Below are 20,306 nucleotides of genomic sequence, written 5' to 3'. Positions count from 1 at the left end.
GTTCCTATGTAATGTTATCCTCTGTAAAGCATATTTAGGCTAATGTGTTTATATCATTTATAAAAATAATAAAATAATAAAATAATTATTCAATAACTGTATTTACATAATTTTATTATATTTGTTTTAAAATAAATAAATAAAGTATGATTTGTGATAATAAATTACATAATAAATATAATGAAATAAAATGACTATGATTATCAAATTAATTAAAAAAAAATTGTGGATAAATAATCTATACACATGGACTTAAAAGATGAACTTGTTTGGATGAATGGTCCAATCAATTCATTGGACGGGAGAGGATCTAAATTCTACCAAATTCTGGAGGAAAAAAAAAAGTTACTTATCACTGGATTTATTCTTTTCTTTTAATACAAGTATACATGTTGATTCTTATAATTTAATAATCATAATTAACAAAACAAAAGTAGCCATTGACAGAGTTGTAAAACTGCAAAAAGTTGTATATTTTAAAAAGAAAAAAAGAAAAGAAAAAAGTAAACAATATGAATAAGAAAAAGAAAAGATGTGTTTGGTATCACACTTTCACTTTAGTTGATTTCACTCAGAAAACTCTATTCTCATTGCTCTGGACTCCATGTGTTACTGGTGCTTTTGCTCTCAGCTTTCTCAGATACCAAACACCAGCTCCAATTCCTATAGCCCCAGCAACAGAAACTGCTGTCACAGTCCCTGATAAAGAGAAAAGAAAAGAAAAGAAAATAGTAATCAGATAAGACTGGATTTAATTCAAAGCATTTCAATCTTTTGATTGAATTATAAGATTTCACCTGCAACAACTCCTCTTTTACTCCTATGCCAAGAAATGTTTGGATCTGCAGATTTGAACAATAAGTTAATCACAAAAACAATTGCCATGTTCATCATTTCAACAAGAAAATTAAACTCTATTCTTACAAAATTGTATACAGAATTTATGAGCAGAATGATGCGACAATAATATTTTTTTAAAATTAACGTCATCTTGATGAGCCTTCTGCATTTAAAAAGATTAAAAAGAAAAATCAACATTTGTCACATTATTTTGTATTTAATTTTCTATATATTTTTTTTATTTGTATTTCATTACTATTACTATTTCACTAAGTTGTTTTTGAATTATATTACGCATACGTTTTGTGACACATCACAGAGGTTAGGGATCATTTGTCCCAAAATATTTTCCATCCCTTTGTCCAATGAACTCATAGTGGCATGATGAGATAGAAATCTCAAAACACGATTTGTCTGTCCCAATGCACGATTGTGCCTGGAGACTTCCATGTTTCGAGAATATCTTGGGATACATATTAATATCAATATTACAGTTATATAAACCGATATCGAATAGTATCAATTGATATATTGATAAATAACATTATCAAAAGTTTAAAATAAAATGACGTATCATTTAATACGATGTGTAAGGCCAAAATTTAATCAATGTAGTAGTAAACTCAAGAGCTAAAAAATAGCTATTAGACATACCTTTGCAGTAAGTAGTAGTATTCCCTTCATCACACAAACACAAGAAATCCTGTGTTTGAGAATCAAATCCACATTTTCCACCACCCTTCGCAGTGTCTTGACACCGCAAACAACTGGTGGTCACCGGAATATCGAAATCAACCCTAATCCCATACTCAGGAACTTGATCATAAGGAGCAGTATTTCCAACATTTCTCCAATGCACACTTGTATAACTTGAACAATACTTCAACATTAGCCTCAAAGACTCGGTCGCTTTGGGGTAATAGGAACAACAAGAACCACCACCCAATGCCGAAGCACACTCTGGCAAGTGTCGGCAAAGATAACTAGCACTATCACACGACGAATCACACCTTTCAGGAAAGCGTTCGCAAAAGATTGGCTTAGGTTCTATGATCACCTGGTTTTTACTACAATTGAAGAAGAGGTAGTCATTTTGTGGGGAGAGAGAGAAATGGGTGCTAGTATCAAGGCTAAATGGCCTTGTGGGGCGAAAGTTATCGCCATCTAGGCAATTCCACATGAATGGATCAGAGACCAAAATGTGGGGATCTGAGTAGCTAACACTGCGAACTGGGTATTTCCCAGAAGGGGTCCGGAGTTGGAGTTGTCCTGACGTGCAAACGAGGATGTGGCGGTAGTATGGGCTTCCACATCCATCATCAATGCCAAAAGGGTAGTTGATTGGAATGTTGCCACATGAAGTTCTACATTGGCTTGATTGGGCTGATGTTAGGGTTAGAAATGGAAATATGAGTTGAATGATTAGAATGAACAAAGAAGAAGAAGATGATGAATGAAGAGACTTGTTTTTTGGAATGTGTCTACGGGTGTATAGAAAACCCATTAGAGATTTGATAGAAGGTGTGAAGGGGCTGTTGTCAAGCAAAGTTTTTGTATGGTTTTCAATGGAAGTAGTCAATATTAATATAATTAAAGTAGATTATCATGATTGAAGAAGCTATTCTTTTCTCTTTTTCTTTTTGTGTTGTGCTTTGTGCTTTGTGCTTTGTGTAGGGGCAGAGAATATTTGAGCAACATATGGACCAAGAGCATAATTTATTTTATTTTATTTTCTAATGAAGATTAAAAACCACCCCATGAAAGGTGATGAAGATGGTAAGGGATTATTATTATTATTATTATTATTATTATTATTATTATTATTTGCTTACTTGAACAAAAAAAGAAAAAAAAAAAGAAAAGAAAAATTGAAGACATGAAATTGAATAAGCAACTCTCACACTAATTAAACTGTTTGTGACTAATTAAATTATGGGGTTTTTTACTTGCCAAGATTTTAGTACTGAAATTTTGGGATTTATTAAAATGGTCGACTTTTTTACATGAAAAGATGTTAGCACTCCCTCAACTTCACGTTTTTCTTTCTTTTTTCTTTTCTTTGATCAAACATGTGTATATAACTTATTTGTCGGAAGAATTGATATAAACTTATATGATTATAGCTTTCAAATTTCAAAACTTCAAATAAGAAAACGAAGTTGGATGTGTTAGTGTTACACAAAGAGAACGTAGTAGCTTATAGAGTCGGCAGTATTTTTTTTTTATATTTTATTTTTTTGTTTCGAGGTGTGGGGGGTGAGGAGAGGGACGGGAGAAGCGATTCTCGAGATTTGATATTAAGCGTTTGTTGCTCCTTACAATTAAGGCTGTGCAAAATATTGTCTAATTCGTTAAAATCGTATCGATCTGCATCATTTCGCACCACTCTATCTATTAACTTTCGCTCCGCTATAATTAATACATATATATTTTTTATCCTATAATAAAATATCAAAGTAAAAATGAATGTGAAAGAGATTTAGTATGTAAAATTCATTACAAATTAGTAGTTATATATATGAAAAATATTATGTAAAATTAGTTTGTATTATATATATGAAAAATATTATGCAAATTAGTGTTATATATTATACATAAGCTTGACAATTTATTAGAATATTTTTAAATCCGTCAATATGCCCAAAACTGCTCAAACTATAATTTTCCAATTCACCAATCTGCTAATTGGCTATTTAATTTATAATTTTACTCTCAAACCATTTGAACCGTACCACGCACACCAATACTTACAATTAGGGGTGCAATTTGGGCGGGCTCAACCCGTGCAACCCGAGCCCAACCCGAATTTTTTTAGGGCTTGGACAAAATATTTTCAAATTCGGTACGGACTTGGGCAAAAATTCAGAATCCCGAATTAAATTTGGACAGGCTTGGGCAAAGACGTCAAACAACCCAAGCAACTCGAAGCCTGAATTATAGATATATAGATATATAAAATATTAAATATATACATAAATTATTAGTCATTACATGATATTAAAGTAATTTTATTATTAAATAATATTGAATATATATTATGTATACAAATAATATAAAATCTTACTTTTTTTTCTTTTTATTTTCACTCATAAATTGTAAGGACTACTATAGTGGCATCTTTTTTACATTATATAAATTATTTGTTTTGATGGTATTAATGATTTTCTATAAAAATAAAAATAAAAATAAAAAATCGTAAATAGAGTCAAATTTTAATAATTTATAATAAAAAAAAACTGAAATTCATTTACAATTCGGCCAACTCAGACAATTCGGATTTAACTCGGGACAGGCTTAGACAGACAACATTAGATTACAATTCAAGTTTAGACAAATCTCAATACAACTTAAACTAGACTTAAACAACCTCTCAATTCGACCGAACCCACCCGAGTTTCACCCTACTCACAATCAATCTTTAAGACACAATTAGGGATGGCAATGGATAACCTACCTTGTGGGTATCTATGGAGACCCAACCCAAATACATGGGTTTCTCCTTTTTTTCTTATCCATTGGGTAGGGTAAGTGATATTCTTTAAATATCCATAGGGGATGGGTTGGGGATGGGTACCCACTAATTTCCCCATATGTTTTTTTTTTTTTTTTTTGGCAAGGGATTTTTATTGATAAGTCTAATTTAGGAGTGTTTTAACCCAAGAAGTCCATGAAGGATTTTTTTAACCCATTTAGTCTCATGTATGTATAGTTTTATTCCATAAAGTTCATTTTCTTGATTTACACTATTTTCTTGGACACTTATGCCCTTATATTCAATTTTGATACATTTATAAATATTTTTTGAACGATTAGCAATTTAATGATGTCAACATTCATATTTTTAAATTCACATTGGTAGGAATGTAAAATTGGCCCGTGGGCGGCTCGAAACCCGGTCGCCAGCCGGGGCAAGCCCGGCCCGTTGACAATGTGAATATTCACATTGATATATTAACATTCACATTAATATGAGTGTAAAATTGGCCCGCGTCCCGTGGCGGCGCGAAACCCGCTCGCAGCCCATGGGCGGCTCGGGGCGGGCCCAGTCCGGCCCATTGACAATGTGAATATTCACATTGACATGTTAACATTCACATTGATAAAAGTATAAAATTGGCCCGCGGCCCATGGGCGGCCAAAAGCCCGCCCGCGGCCCAGGGAGGGCCCGGCCCGGCCCGTTGACAATGTGAATATTCACATTGACATATTAACATTCACATTGATAGGAGTGTACAGTTAGCCCGCACCTCGTGGCTGCCCGAAACCCACCTACGGCCCATAGGCGGCCCGGGGCAAGCCCGGCCTGGCCTGTTGATAATGTGAATATTCACATTGACATGTTAACATTCACATTGATAAGAGTATAAAATTGGTCAACAGCCTAGGGCGGGCCCGACCCGACCTGGCCCGGCCCGTTGACAATGTGAATATTCACATTGACATGTTAATATTCACATTAATAGGAGTGTAAAATTGGCCTGCGGCCCATAGGTGGCCAAAAGCCCGCCCGCGGCCCGGGGCGGGGCCGGCCCGTTGACAATGTGAATGTTAACATTATTCACATTGATAAGAGTGTAAAATTGGCCCGCAGCTCGTGGGCGGCCCGACGCCCGAGGCGGGCTTGGCCCGACCCGTGACAATGTGAATATTCACATTAACATGTTAACATTCACATTGATAGGAGTGTAAAATTGGCCCACAGCCCGTGGGCGGCCAGAAGCCGAATCGCAACCCGAGGCGAGCTTGGCCCGACCCGTGACAATGTGAATATTCACATTGACATGTTAACATTAACATTAATAGGAGTGTAAAATTTGTCCACTGCTCGAAGCTCGCCTGCAGCCCGGGGTAGGCTCGGACCCAAACCCGGGCCGCCCATGGGACGCGAGTCAATTTTACACTCTTATCAATGTGAATGTTAACATGTCAATGTGAATATTCACATTGTCAACAGGCCGGGCCCGCCTCGGGCCGCCCGCGGGACGTGGGCAGGTTTCGGGCAGCCACGGGGCACGAGTTAATGTTACACTCTTATCAATGTGAATGTTAACATGTCAATGTGAATATTCACGTTATCAACGGGCCAGGCCCGCCCCGGCCCGGGGCCAGGCTTTGGGTTGCCCACGAGTCACGGGCCAATTTTACACTGTTATCAATGTTAATGTTAATATGTCAATGTGAATATTCACATTGTCAATGGGCCGGGCCGAGCCCACCCTGGGCAGTGGGCGGGCTTCAGGCCGCCCACGGGCCACAGGCTAATTTTACACTCCTATCAATGTGAATGCTAATATGTCAATGTGAATATTCACATTGTCAACGGGTCGGGCCGGGCTCGCCCCGGGCCGTCCACGGGCTTCGGGCCGCACATGGGACGCGAGTCAATTTTACACTCTTATCAATGTGAATGTTAACATGTCAATGTGAATATTCACATTGTCAACAGGCCGAGCCGGGCCCGCCCCGGGCCGCTCACGGGCCGTGGGCTGGTTTCGGGCAGCCACGGGGCGCGGGCTAATTTTATACTCTTATCAATGTGAATGTTAACATATCAATGTGAATATTCACAATATCAACGGGTCGGGCCAGGCCTGCCCAGGGCAGCCCACGAGCCGCGGGCGGATTTCGGGCCGGCCACAGGCCACGGGCTAATTTTACACTCCTATCAATGTGAATGTTAACATGTCAATGTGAATATTCACATTGTCAACAGGCCAGGCCCGGCCCCGGGCTTCGGGCTGCCCACGGGTCACGAGCTAATTTTATACTCTTATCAATGTTATTGTTAATATGTCAATGTCAATATTTACATTATGAACGGGCCGGCCCGGGCCCGCCCCAGGCGGCGGGCTGGCTTCGGGCCGCCCACGGGCTAATTTTACACCCCTATCAATGTGAATGTTAACTTGTCAATATGAATATTCACATTATCAACGGGCCAGGCCGGGCCTATTTTTTTGGCCTGTGGGTCGGCCCGGCCCGACTCGAATTTTTTCGGGCACCCACGAGGATCGACATGGGTTGGGCCCCTACACATTGACGATATGAACATGCACATTGACGGTGTGAACATTCACATTAGGGGTATTTTGGTAATTATGTCACCCATAGGACTTATTGAAATATAAGAAAATAATATGAACTAAATAGAACATAAGTAGATGAAAATGGTATTTTGGTCTTCTTATCTCAAATTGGACCTAATGGAATAGTCAAAAAGAATATGGATTGGATGGAATAAAGCTCTTAGAAAATGGATTTATCAAAAAAGCTCCCTTTTTGTAAAGATTCACAACCAAAACTAAATATACATTCAATCTTTTTTCTTTTATTTATTTATTTATTTTTTCAGGTTCACAACCATTTTTTTTTTTTAAAGATCCACAACCAAAGCTAAATATACATCTAATTTTTTATTATTTTTTATTATTTTTAAGGTTCACAACCATTTTTTTTTTAATTTTTAAGGTTCACAACCAAAGCTAAATATACATTCAATCTTTTTTCTTTTGTTTTTCTTTTAATTTTTTTTTTTTTTAAGGTTTAAGGTTCACAACCAATTTTTTTTTTTTTTTTTTTTTTTTTTTTTTAAGATTCACAACCAAAGCTAAATATACATTCAATCTTATTTTATTTTATTTGGCTCAACAATAAAATCAAATACACATTAATTAACATTGTCACATTATTCTTGTCGAATTTTATGCATATCTAGAATTTTTTAAATTTATTTAAAAAAATTAAGGACACTGTCTAGTGCAGGTTTCGGTTTGCTTTTCTATGTTATTTTATTTTGTTATGTATTGTAATTTTTAGAATGGTTTGCTTGTTCTGAAATTTCAATTAACGAGTATGAATCTATTTGTTTTATGTTATCACACAATTTATACAACATATATATATATATCTATACTTATCTATATATTAGAATGTAGTGCTGTTTTAGAAGGCTTCAAAATGTCATCCTAAAATTCTCATAAATCTATAAAATACGTGGCACCTCTCTTTTAAGTTGATAGCTCTTTTCACTCCCTCTCAAAGAATTTCTTAACAACAAAAGCTCCTATCCTTCCACCTTTCTCTCCTGCCATACGTTTCTCCCCTACCCTCAAAGAGTTTCACTCCCAATCTCCCACTACCCACAACTCCTATCCATAAAAAACTGTCAACAAAAAAAAATACAAAACCTATCCAAACAAATCTATTACTCTCCCACCTCAAACAAATCAAGCTATCCAAACAAATCTGTTTACCCTCCCACCTCAAACAAATCAAGCTGTCAATGGAAAAAAAAAAAAAATATATATATATATATATCCAAACAAATCTATTACTCTCCCTCCTCAAACAAATCTCTCATATCCTCAAACACCCACTCTCTCACTATCCTACAACAAATTGATATATATAAAAAAAAAACCCCACCCATCTATCCATATCCCCTTAAACCATTATTTCATCAACTTCATTCATGAGTAGTGAACCCAACAGTCCGCCATTGAAGGCAAGTCTTGATTTCTCTTTTTCTTTTGTTTTAATAATTTGCATTGTTTTAAAAAGGAAAAATTTGTTACCGTTGCTTTTTCATTCTTTGCAGAACTTTCTTTCTGTCTTATTTTTCTTTGTTTTTGTTGTTTTGATTTTTATAAAGCCTTCATGTTTCAAGAGAGGTGTGGATTACGTAGGTGTCTTTGTTTCTTTTAGTCACAGAGAGTTTCTTCGTCCATTGTAAAAGGTAACAATGGTTTATTTTAAATTTTTGATTCTTTTGCATGTCAATATAATCATGTACTTTTCGTTATTGGTGAATATTGTATAGTTGTAGCTGCTATTCATTCACTATTTTTTAAACTATTATTTCATCAACTTCATTCGTGAGCAGTGAACCCAATAGTCCGCCATTGAAGGCAAGTCTTGATTTCTCTTTTTCTTTTGTTTTAATAATTTATTTTTTTCTTCAAGCATTTGAGATTTTGTAAACAAATCTGTTTACCCTCCCACCTCAAACAAATCAAGTTGTCAACGAAAAAAATAAAAAAAAAAAACTATCCAAACAAATTTGTTACTTTTTTCTCTTATATACAGTTCACAAGGATATATAGTATAGATATATATATATATATATATTGAGAAAATTGCAAGGAAATTGGAAGATTATACAAAAGCTGGCTACTTTAGTGTGCATGTCTCTATTTTTTTTTTCTTTTGCTCTGAACATGTCTCTGTTTTTTTTTTTCCTTTTGCTCTGAACATGTCTTTGTTTTTTTTTTCCTTTTGCTCTGAACATGTCTCTGTTTTTCGTTTCATATCTGTTTTTCTAATGTTTCTTTTCATATCCGTTTAAATGGAATAACTATCCAAACAAATTTGTTACTTTTTTTTCTTATATACAGTTCACAAGGATATATATATATATATATATTGAGAAAATTGCAAGGAAATTGGAAGATTATACAAAAGCTGGCTACTTTAGTGTACATGTCTCTATTTTTTTTTTCTTTTGCTTTGAACATGTCTCTGTTTTTTTTTTTTCCTTTTGCTCTGAACATGTCTCTATTTTTCGTTTCATATCTGTTTTTCTAATGTTTCTTTTCATATCCGTTTAAATGGAATAACTGTGTGAATGTTGGTGTAGAGCCACATAGCAAGAAAATTTGTGAATTCAATGGTTTTTGCAACCCATTCTCTGTCTTCTTACTCTCTGTGTAAATACGATATTGTCCATATATATATATATATATAGAAAATTGTCCCCGCCTCTCTATTTATTTTCTGTCTAACTGGACTATTTATGGGTTCTGGTTTGATTTGTTTGATTTTTATTCTGCTGAATGCCCCTCTCAAACTATATTTAAAAATTACAAAAACAATTATGGATAAGCCGGTTAATCGGACCGGCGAGGGAGATGGGAGAGAGTTCGTCGGGATATCAATACACGGTAGAGGTAAGGCCGACGATGGAGAGAGGGGTCGGCCGGACGGTGGGTTAAGATACTGATAGACGTTTTTGGTAATTAACGAGGATTTTGAGAAGTTAGTTAAAATTAGCTTTTAACTTTTAATTAATTTTTTTTATATTTTTTACACATAAAAATATTAAAAAATCAAAAAAAAAATGAAAAAATTAATTTTTAATGAACTTTTCAAATCACTCCTAAATTAAAAACCAATTTATTAATTTTTGAACTTTTTTTTTTTTTAAATCACAACACCTCAATTTTATTCGCATTTTTTCAAAAAAAAAAAAAAAAAACCAGCTTTTAACCTCTAGAGACGCAAAGACTGAGGATGGGATCCGCTGTAATGCAAGGCTAGAGTTGGTGCCACACGTTATAAGTTATTTTATAGTCACGTCAGCAACCGGCACGCAACCGGCACAACTGGATGCTTTTACCAAAACCACACCCCCTAAATTTTCTGCCTAATATTAAAAAGTCAAAAAACACCCAGTATTTTTTTTGGAAATAAATTATTTTAGTTAATTTTTTAATTATTTTAATTTGATTAAAAAATTTATGTTTGAAATGATAGTTGAATTTGTAATTTTTTTAATTTTTATAGTTGATTTGAGTTATGAGGGAGAAAAAAAAAGATTATGAATTAGATGTAAAAAAAATCTTTATTAATTATTTTAATCTATTTTGTCTTTATGAACTATTTTTTTCAATGTTTATCACGTTATTTAAAAAAAAAGAGCTCAAATATCTGTAACTTAAATAAATTAAAAACATATATACAAACTAAAAATATTCAATGTCTATCACGTTATTTTTTTTATAAAAAAAAAAGAAAAAGAAACCCATAATTTTTATTCCTACAATATACTCATGCATATCCAACACTCACAATTCACTGAATCAGATGTCTATCACATAAAATTTAGTAATATCTATAACTTAAATCAATTAAATAAATCATTTGATATTTCCAGGTTTGAAGTTGAATTACAAATTTTTAGATCTTTGGTTACATATTATTTTTATGAATTTCATATCAAATGTTATCATGTAGGAGTTGATGATTTCGATGTGCAAAATTAACTATAAACAATTATAGACTACCATGTTTGTGGGTTTTTTTAGTAGATTTTAATATGACTAGAAACAATTACTGACTATCATATATATATATGTACGGGGAGGAAATAATTCTCCTCGTATAATCCTGTTGACCAAATCCACGCTCCTCCGTACGACGTCGCTTTGTCACCTGAAAGCACAAACGTGAGCTAGCCGGCGGGTGTGTGCCGGAAACCTCTCTGATGCCTAAGTCAGTAAGCTTGACAAATAGACAAAGCTCTAAGTTCTCAGAAAGATTGTGTTCAAATTACCTCCTCCAAGGTGATGCTTGTGAGCTTTTATAAGTTTCATATGGCACAATCCTAATAGGACTTGTATTTCTCCATGCAGAGTCCTCCTAGGATTCATACTCCAAAGGATAATGTTTATCCTTTTACACCCTCCCCCACTGCTTAAACCAAGTGGGATGGTTTTTCTCCATAGCCGAACTACCACACGACCGAAATAACACTGGCTATGCTGAGCCACAGAGAAGGCCGAACTATCCTTAGCTCGGTCTTCTCCTTTAACTCATTACTTCGGCTGCCCCTGTTCAACCTTGGTGTGCTTAGATCAAACTTCCAAGTAACAAGTTCTGACCGACTTAACCAGATTGTGTCACGACCGGACTAATTCCGAAACCGGTCTTCCCAGAACATACTGCGACCGGACTAACTCTAAGACCGGCCCTACTCCGAGTTGTCTCTGGACCGGAGTAGCCTTACTCTTCCTTGGGCCGAAGCAACTATCTCTTCTTGAGCCGGAATAAACTCACCTCCTTGGGCCGAAGTAACTTTGTCTCCCCAAGGCCGGAGTAACCTTGCCCTCTAGGCCGGAGTATTTAGTACGGCCTTTTTACCTAGTCCTCTGCGTTTTGGGCCTCAAAACCCAACTCGAAGCTCGGCCCAATTTTCCCAAAAATTACCCTCTCAATATATATAATAAATATATAACTTGCATGATTTTAGATCTTTGATACATTCTATTTATATGGATTCTACAGTAAATGTCATCATGTAGGAGATAACCATTTCAATGTGCAAAATTAACTACAAACAATTATAGATTATCATGTTTTTTATAAGAAAGTCATATGTTACACATCCTTAAGTCATTATCTATACTATAAACTAATAGCATGAGTTATATAAGCTTCAAATTAATACTCTCTTCAGGATGGATATGATTTTTAATCGAGAAATTAATCAAACACGACTTAAGTCCAAGATGGCTCGATTGGTAGCCAAAAGAAGACTGCTTTCGACACGGCATTCTGATCGTAATGATCCAACCTTGAAGATTTGTCTTCTCAATATAGAAAAGGAGGCTCGACGTTTGAGAACCATCGTTTTGCGATTAAAAAGATTACGAAACAGTGCCCGTCATAGTGGTAATCTATTGACTTCTACACAATAATGTTAAATTTCAAATTTTCTTACAATCTTATTAGTGAGACCTTCACATTTTCAATAATATTTTAAGAATCACAAAAATAATAATATGATCTTATATTATATATTAGGTGTTGATAAAGAATATGAAAATCGATATCGAAAACATCTTTCCTCCAAGTTGGCACGACTGCTGGCAAGAAGAAGATTACTTTTAACACGATATGATCGTAATGATCCTACATTAAAGGATCACCTTTGGAAAATAGAAAAGGAAAATCGACATTTGAGGATCACAATCTTGAGACTCAAAAGAATGCAACGTGGTGCTTTTAGACAAACATGGAGTTGCAATAATGACAATGCTCCTAATATTAGTCACGTTGGAATTCAGATTCCTATATCTAATGAATTAGATACAAATGAATCAGAAGTGCAAGCTCCTAATATTGTACCACCAACTTCAAGCAGAGCACATCCACCTGGTAATAAACATTTAGCCAACTATGTACTCTATTCAAATTTCTTACAGACAATAGAAATTCATAATTATAATCTAAATCTAAATAATTTCAGGTAGTACATTTACCACACGTTCTAGAAGGAGAAAAATTTCAGACCGCTCAAATTTTGGTAGGAGAACAGTAACATGCTCTAGATGTCAAGCAATGATGTGGATGGAGGAAAAAGTAAGAGATAGTCCATTGAGTCAACCAAAATTTAGTCTCTGTTGTCAAAGTGGACAAGTGATGTTGCCTTTATTGCCAGAAACTCCTGAATTTTTACAACAGCAGTTTACTCATGTGAGATTCAGGGAACACGTAAGGACATATAACTCCCCATTATCCTTCACGTCCATGGGTGGGAAAATTGATCAGTCAGTGTTAGATGGAAGGGGTCCCTATGTTTTTCGTATTAGTGGAGCAAATTTTCATAAAATTGGTTCTCTACTACCGGAACCTGGAACAAGGCCTAAATTTGCACAACTCTATATTTATGACACTGAGCATGAAATTCGCAATAGAATGGATGCTATGAATAGGTGTGGTGGCACATCGGGAATTGATATGTCCACATTAGAAGGTTTACAGTCAATGTTGAATGTCATCAATCCATATGTTTCAATTTTTCGCACTGCTCGAGACATGATTCGTGAGAATGGTGCTCAAGAATTGCATATTCGCATTTTGAGTTCGAGGGATGGAAGATAGTACACTAGACCCACTACAACTGAAATTGCTGCATTAATTGTTGGTGATGGGTCTGAAAGCACTACAAATCGTGACATAATTGTTAGAAAAATAGATGGATATTTACAAAGGATTAATGAAACACATCCTTTATACATGCCACTTCAATATCCATTACTTTTTCCCTATGGGACTGATGGATGGAGAAGGTCTATAAGTTTTACTCTGGGTACAAACAACAAACGAGAAGGAGTGTCAATGAGAGAGTTTTATGCATTTAGACTTCAATTTCGAGTTGGAGAAGGGAAAACGCTATTGCAAGGGGGACGTTTGTTCCAATAATTTGTTGTTGATTGTTATGCAGCTATTGAGCAAGATAGACTAAACTTCATTAGGCATAAACAGAATGTGTTGCGGACTGATTTGTACAGAGGTTTAGAAGATGTTGTGACTGCGGGTGACAGTGATACATCAGCCATTGGTAGGAGATTTATACTGCCATCATCTTTTACAGGCGGCCCACGAAATATGGTTCAGCATTACCAAGATGCGATCGCAATATGTCGAAAGATGGGATTTCCTGACTTTTTTGTCACATTCACATGTAACTCAAATTGGTTAGAAATTCAACAGGAGGTAGCGTGCATTCCAAATCGACGCACAGAGGATATACCGGATATACTTGCGAAAGTTTTTCGAATTAAATTGAAACAAATGATGGCATATTTCAAGAATCGAAAATTCTTTGGAAAAATAATTGCAGATTTGTTTTTATTTGAACTGGTCAATTAGATTTGTTAAATTTAGTTTGAAGTTAACAAATAATATTATTTTTTCTTGAATAGATATTCACGTCATCGAATTTCAAAAGCGAGGATTACCGCATTCGCACATTATCTTGACATTATCAGCAGATGACAAGATAAAATCGCTAGAGGAAATTGATGATATAATTTGTGCTGAAATTCCTGATAAGGATGAAGATCCATTAGCATTTCAAACAGTGATGAGGTGCATGATACATGGTCCCTGTCGCAGTACTAATCCTAATGCCCCATGTATGGTGAATGGAAAATGTTCAAAACATTATCCGAAGAATTTTTGCAGTGAAACGAGTATTGATGAAAATGGATTTGCTATCTATAGGCGAAGGGATACAAAGAAAAAAAACATGGTTAATGGATTTGAAATTGACAACAGATGGGTTATTCCATACAACCGTGATCTTATTGTATTGTATGATGCCCATACCAATATTGAGCGTTGTGCACATAGTAAATTGATCAAGTACTTATATAAGTACATACATAAAGGTCCTGATCGTACAACGGTTGTAATTGAAGATAATGTTAATCGACTTAACATTGATGGACAAAGTCGGTATAGAGAGGCTGATGAGGTAAAACAATACTTAGATTGTCGATATATCTCCGCAATTGAATGTTGCTGGCGTATATTTGAGTTTGAATTGCAAAAGCAATACCCTTCAGTTGAACGGTTGCAGTACCATCTACCTGGGGAATAATCTATTCTATTTAGAGACACAGATAACATTCCGTCAATTATTAATCAGCCGGGGGTTCACGAGACAATGTTTACAAGGTGGTTTCAAGCAAACAGAGATCATGTAGAGGCGAATACATTAACATATGAAGAGCTTCCTAGCTCATGGGTATGGAACCAGAAACAGAAGAAGTGGAAAACGAGGCAACAACAAATATGCATAGGTAGATTGTATTATGCACATCCTAATTCTGGTGAACGATGTTATTTACGTATGTTGCTTACCAAGGTTCGAGGTGCAAAATCTTATGAAGATATTAGAACCGGTAATGGCATTGTGCACCCAACATTTAAATCTGCATGCCTTGCACTTGGCTTACTTGACGATGATAATGAATGGGACGCAGCTTTAACAGAAGCCTCAACATGGGCATCAGGTGCTCAACTGCAAAATATGTTTTGCTCAATGCTAATGTTTTCTGAGGTTACAAATGCATATGAATTGTGGGAGAATCATTGGTTTGACCTTACTGATGATTTACAAAATAGGGTACAAAGGCAAATTGGGGATGGCAATATAAGTCTCGAAGAATGTGAATTGAAAAATTTAGGATTGCTTGAAATTGAGCACATACTAAATCAAAATGGAAGGTCTCTTAAAGAGTTTCCTCCAATGCCACTACCATCATATCGATCAGGTCAAATGGTTACTAATAGGCTCATAAGGGAGGAATTGAACTACGATAGCATTTCAGAAATGCAATCTTTTGAATCTTTATATGTGGGATTGAATGATGACCAATTGAAAGTGTTTAACACCATAATGGAAGCTTATTCCACTCATCATGGGGGCTTATTTTTTGTGTATGGTAGTGGAGGAACTGGAAAGACATATTTGTTGAGCACTTTAATTGAAAAATTTCGATCCGATAAGAAGATCATTCTTTCTGTTGCATCATCAGGTATTGCAGCTTTGCTCTTACCCGGGGGACGAACTGCCCATTCCCGTTTCAAGATTCCACTTGACCCTGATAACTCATCATGTTGTTCAATAAATCAAGGGACAGATTTGGCAAGGTTAATTCAAGAGGCGTCGTTAATTATATGGGATGAAGCACCAATGGTTAGTCGTCATGCTTTTGAAGCTGTTGATAGTACATTTAGGGACATATTGAAAAATACAGAACATTGTTCAGAGGATAGGGTTTTTGGTGGAAAACTATTTGTGCTTGGTGGTGACTTTAGACAAATATTGCCTGTCGTACCTAGAGGTGGGCGTGAACAAACAGTGGAAGCTTCATTACCTAAGTCAACAATTTGGGAGCATTGTCAAGTTTTGCATCTTACCAGAAATATGCATGTTACAGCACAAGATATTTCTAATCATACGCGTCATGAATTATGTGACTTTGCAGAGTGGATTAAATTGGTTGGTGAAGGGAAAATAATGGGAAGCTCGTTTAGTGAAGGCTATGAACCTAATTGGATACAGATACCAGAAAAATTTGTTATAAAAAATGGAGAAAGAGATTTGCACCAGTTAATCGATGCCACCTATCCTGATTTCATAAATAAATATCAGGATATGTCGTACTTAAAAGAACGAGGCATTTTAGCTCCTAAAAATAGTGATGTTGATGAAATCAATTCTATTATGCTTTTGATGCTTCCTAGAAAGATGAAAACTTTTAACAGTGTTGATAAATTGTGTCCAACAGAAAGTGAGAGCAATGTTCAAGACATGAACCCTCCTGAACTTTTGCATTCTTTGAATTTACCAGGACTTCTAAATCATTGTTTGCAGTTGAAAGTTGGAACACCAATAATGCTTCTAAGAAATGTCAACCAATCTTTGGGATTATGCAATGGCACTCGATTAATTGTTGATAAGATGGGAAATCGAGTAATTGAAGCTAGAGTTATTACAGGGTCTAGAGTGAGAAAGTACTACTTTCACGTATTGTTTTAACACCTTCCAAAAATCATGCTCCTTTTACAATGAAAAGAAGGCAATTTCCAATAAAGTTGGCATTCGCTATGACAATAAATAAGAGTCAAGGGCAAACTTTGAAGAATGTGGGCCTTTATCTTCCGAATCCAGTCTTCTCTCATGGCCAGCTGTATGTAGCTCTATCACGTGTCACCTCCCCATCAGGCTTAAAGGTGTTGATTATTAATAAACAAGGCATACCGGATGATGTCACCAAAAATGTAGTTTACATAGAAGTTTTTAGTGGCATTGATTAATAATTTTGTTCAAGAGTTTCAAATGTGTTTCATTTTCCTAGAAACAATTGTTTTATTATTTCTCTTCATATATTGATTATTTAAAATAAGTAATTTCATACATGAAAACATATGTTGCATTTGAAATTTACATGTTCATATTTAATTTAATTGTCGGTACATATACTATGTTCAATTCATACAATTATTTTATTTTATAATTAAGTACCCATCTTTTTTTAATCATTATAAATTTTACTCAAATAATAATTAATGTGGTTGATTATTAAAAACAACTTGACTAACATTATGCAATTGTATGTTAAATGTGTTAAATTCATTGTGCAGATAAATATGCGGCCTCCTCTAAATTTGCGCCGTAGTGATCGTTTGGCGATACAAAATACCATAAATGAATTTGAAACTGTACCACATAAAGAGGGTTTACCGGTAGAAAATTTTGTTGATTGGAAAATCAAAATATGTCGAGCAATGCAAAAATTAGGACAAAAAATAAGTGAAAAAAAAAATTGGTGGAAACAATATTAGACCTTTTACCATCGAGCTGGAATGAAGTAAAGGAAACAATTTTTCAAAAGCATGAAATCAAAGATGCCTCAGACTTAATGGATGCTTTAATGGAGGAGGAGCGTGATGTTCATCCTTTATGGATTGAACTTGAACAAGCGCGGATGACTCCAAATTTAACGGTACGAGAGCATATGTTACATAAAGAGCAAGTGTTTTATAAGCTTAGGAAAAAAGGTTTCTAGCCCCACATTGCAATATTAGTTCATGCTATAGTTAACACACTTCCAACCTCATGGCCTATTCAAGAAATTCATAAAAAAATTAAAAAGGACTTTCCAGACATGAGAGCATTGATAGTTATGTTGGAGGAAATTGAAAATGATATGATTTGTTTACAAGCATTGGATGAAGTGGAGCAACGCATTGGTAATGAAAATATTAAAGTGGGAGAACAGCAGCAGCAACAACAACAAAATAATTGTGTTGAAGAGAATGAAGTGAAGCAACAACCCAAAAATGAGGATAATTAAATCATCACTCCTCATAAGGTAATATATCTATTTTTTTTTTTTTTTAAGTTTGTTTGTATGTAAAAAATGATAACAAAAAAATGTTAACACTTTTTTATTTTACAGGTACTTTTTGGAACATTTGGACATGATGACTGACATCTATTGAGTTTTAATTTATCAAATATAGATAGATTTAATTTATGACATTTAGTTTATAATTAGTTTTTTTAGCATATATATGTTTTAGACATTAGGTTTATTGAGAAACATCTTATTTATTGTTAATATATATTATTTCATTAGTTAGAAATCAAGTTTATTGTTTTAAGAAAAACAACTCAATTGGATGATTTAAATATTTTATGAATATTTGCTTTGAAATATTGTCTTCACTTAAGAAATTTGAAAAGATAATCTCTATGCATTATGATTATAATTTTATGAGTAAATTTAGAAATTAATGCGTTATTAAAAAATTTACACATTATTAAACCAATCCCGTGCATAGCACGGGTTTACCACTATATATATATATATATATGAATGTATTTGAAAATAAGGAAATTGTAGAGAATCAAAACAAGCATGAGTCGTGATTGGTTGGAAATGATGGGTACAAAAATTTATTTGCTGGAAAAACAAAAAGGGGATACAAAGTCTTACTAAATAATTTTTTTTTAAATAAAAGAATTTTTCTTAGTTATGAACAGATTTAACTGAAATCAGCTTGTTTCCCAATGTTATGCTTCATTTATTTAGATAGAAAATATTTTTTAATGAAAAATATTTTTATAAAAAAATTAAAAATATATTTTTTTATATTTGGTGGTGGTGGTGGTGGTGATGATGCAACGAAGGTGAAAGTAGAGATTGTGACATAGTGGTGGGGTGATGGCAGCAGTGATGATGGTAGTGGCTATGTTGATGGTAGTGTGACAGTAAAGATGAGAATAGTGGTGATGGTGTTGTGAAATTAGTAAAAATTTAATTGAAAAAACATTTTTTGTTTTTTAAAAGTAGCAAACAACAAACTTCGTGGGAGACTAAAGGAAGAATATGGAGGATGGATTGGGTGTGGTAAGGCATAGATATCTTAAAATGAGTAGTTCAGATTTGTTAAAGGTGTAATTAGATTTTGGATAAATTAAAATGAATGGTTCAAATTTGCTAAGAGAAAAATGGTTTAATGTCTAAAATATCCGTGGCTAAGAAATCAACAAACAATTCCTTATTTATGCTCTGATGCAATTTAATATGGGTCTTATAACACTTTCTTAAAACAGGTTCTTTCACATTTTATTTCTTCAAACAGGCTCTTATAACATTGTAATCAGGTTCTTGTAACATGTAGGGGAGAGAGTGAGAGATGGTTGTAATTTTATTTTAATCTTCCACGTTCTTCCACATTTTTTTTTTCAATTACTAAAACTTATTTGATTGTCTCAAAATTATATATTTGATTATTATAAAACAAACTTTTTAATTAATTAATTAATGTGTATTTGATTTTGTTGTTGAACCAAATAAAATAAAATAAGATTAAATGTATATTTAGCTTTTGTTGTGAACCTTAAAAAAAATAATAAATAAATAAGTTGTTAACATTAAATATATTAAAAAAGAAAGAAAAAAGATTGAAGGTATATTTAGCTAAAACCTTTATATATTAAAAAAAAAAAAAAAGAAGGTTGTTAACCTTAAATATATTAAAAAAAAAAAAGAAAAAAGATTGAAGTTATATTTAACTTTTGTTGTGAACCTTAAAAAAAAAAAATTTGTTAACATTAAATATATTAAAAAAGAAAGAAAAAAGATTGAAGGTATATTTAGTTTTTGTTGTGAACCTTTAAAAAAAAAAAAGGTGATTTTTAACATTAAATATAAAAAATAAAAATGGGGATTAAAGTGGGTGGGGAAAAATCCATACCATTAAGAAATGGGGATGGTGGTGCCCATGGGAAATGGGAAATGGGGAATAAAAAAAATTTATTATAAGAGAATGGAGATGGAGAATTAATATCCACCCCATTGCCCCACATTGCCATCCCTAGACAC

The 20,306-nt window shown here is 34.2% G+C and overlaps 3 protein-coding genes across 3 annotated transcripts; 2 read left to right on the top strand and 1 right to left on the bottom strand.

Moving 5' to 3' along the window:
- Positions 1–336: 336 nt before the first annotated feature.
- On the bottom strand, positions 337–2,757 carry LOC114270211 (wall-associated receptor kinase galacturonan-binding protein). Its single transcript, XM_028211658.2, has 3 exons — positions 1,495–2,757; positions 798–842; positions 337–699 (listed from the first exon to the last, which is right to left on the bottom strand). The coding sequence occupies exons 1-3, from the start codon at positions 2,342–2,344 to the stop codon at positions 572–574; spliced, it is 1,023 nt and encodes a 340-aa protein (XP_028067459.2). The 5' UTR covers positions 2,345–2,757; the 3' UTR covers positions 337–571.
- A 10,918-nt stretch (positions 2,758–13,675) lies between these two features.
- LOC145800006 (uncharacterized) lies at positions 13,676–15,004 on the top strand. The gene is made up of 3 exons (XM_082889658.1): positions 13,676–13,688; positions 13,844–14,083; positions 14,325–15,004. The coding sequence occupies exons 1-3, from the start codon at positions 13,676–13,678 to the stop codon at positions 15,002–15,004; spliced, it is 933 nt and encodes a 310-aa protein (XP_082745784.1).
- A 66-nt stretch (positions 15,005–15,070) lies between these two features.
- On the top strand, positions 15,071–16,951 carry LOC145800005 (uncharacterized). The gene has a single exon (XM_082889657.1). It carries the CDS (start codon positions 15,071–15,073, stop codon positions 16,949–16,951), a length of 1,881 nt encoding a protein of 626 aa, XP_082745783.1.
- The last annotated feature ends 3,355 nt before the right edge of the window (positions 16,952–20,306 follow it).

Source organism: Camellia sinensis, chromosome 9 (genome assembly GCF_055761805.1).
Source record: "Camellia sinensis isolate YWXY chromosome 9, ASM5576180v1, whole genome shotgun sequence".
In the NCBI taxonomy this organism is placed as follows: Eukaryota; Viridiplantae; Streptophyta; class Magnoliopsida; order Ericales; family Theaceae; genus Camellia; species Camellia sinensis.
Note: the sequence above shows the minus strand (reverse complement) of the source record. Positions and strands in the feature narration are given on the sequence as shown.

Coding starts and splice junctions, on each gene's coding strand:
- LOC114270211 (XM_028211658.2), bottom strand. CDS start 2,344: ATGGGTTTTCTATACACCCGTAGACACATTCCAAAAAACAAGTCTCTT. Junction 843..1,494: donor TACTACTACTTACTGCAAAG/GTATGTCTAATA, acceptor TCAAATCTGCAG/ATCCAAACATTTCTTGGCAT. Junction 700..797: donor TAAAAGAGGAGTTGTTGCAG/GTGAAATCTTAT, acceptor TCTCTTTATCAG/GGACTGTGACAGCAGTTTCT.
- LOC145800006 (XM_082889658.1), top strand. Junction 14,084..14,324: donor CTTTTTTGTCACATTCACAT/GTAACTCAAATT, acceptor TTTCTTGAATAG/ATATTCACGTCATCGAATTT.
- LOC145800005 (XM_082889657.1), top strand. CDS start 15,071: ATGTTTACAAGGTGGTTTCAAGCAAACAGAGATCATGTAGAGGCGAAT.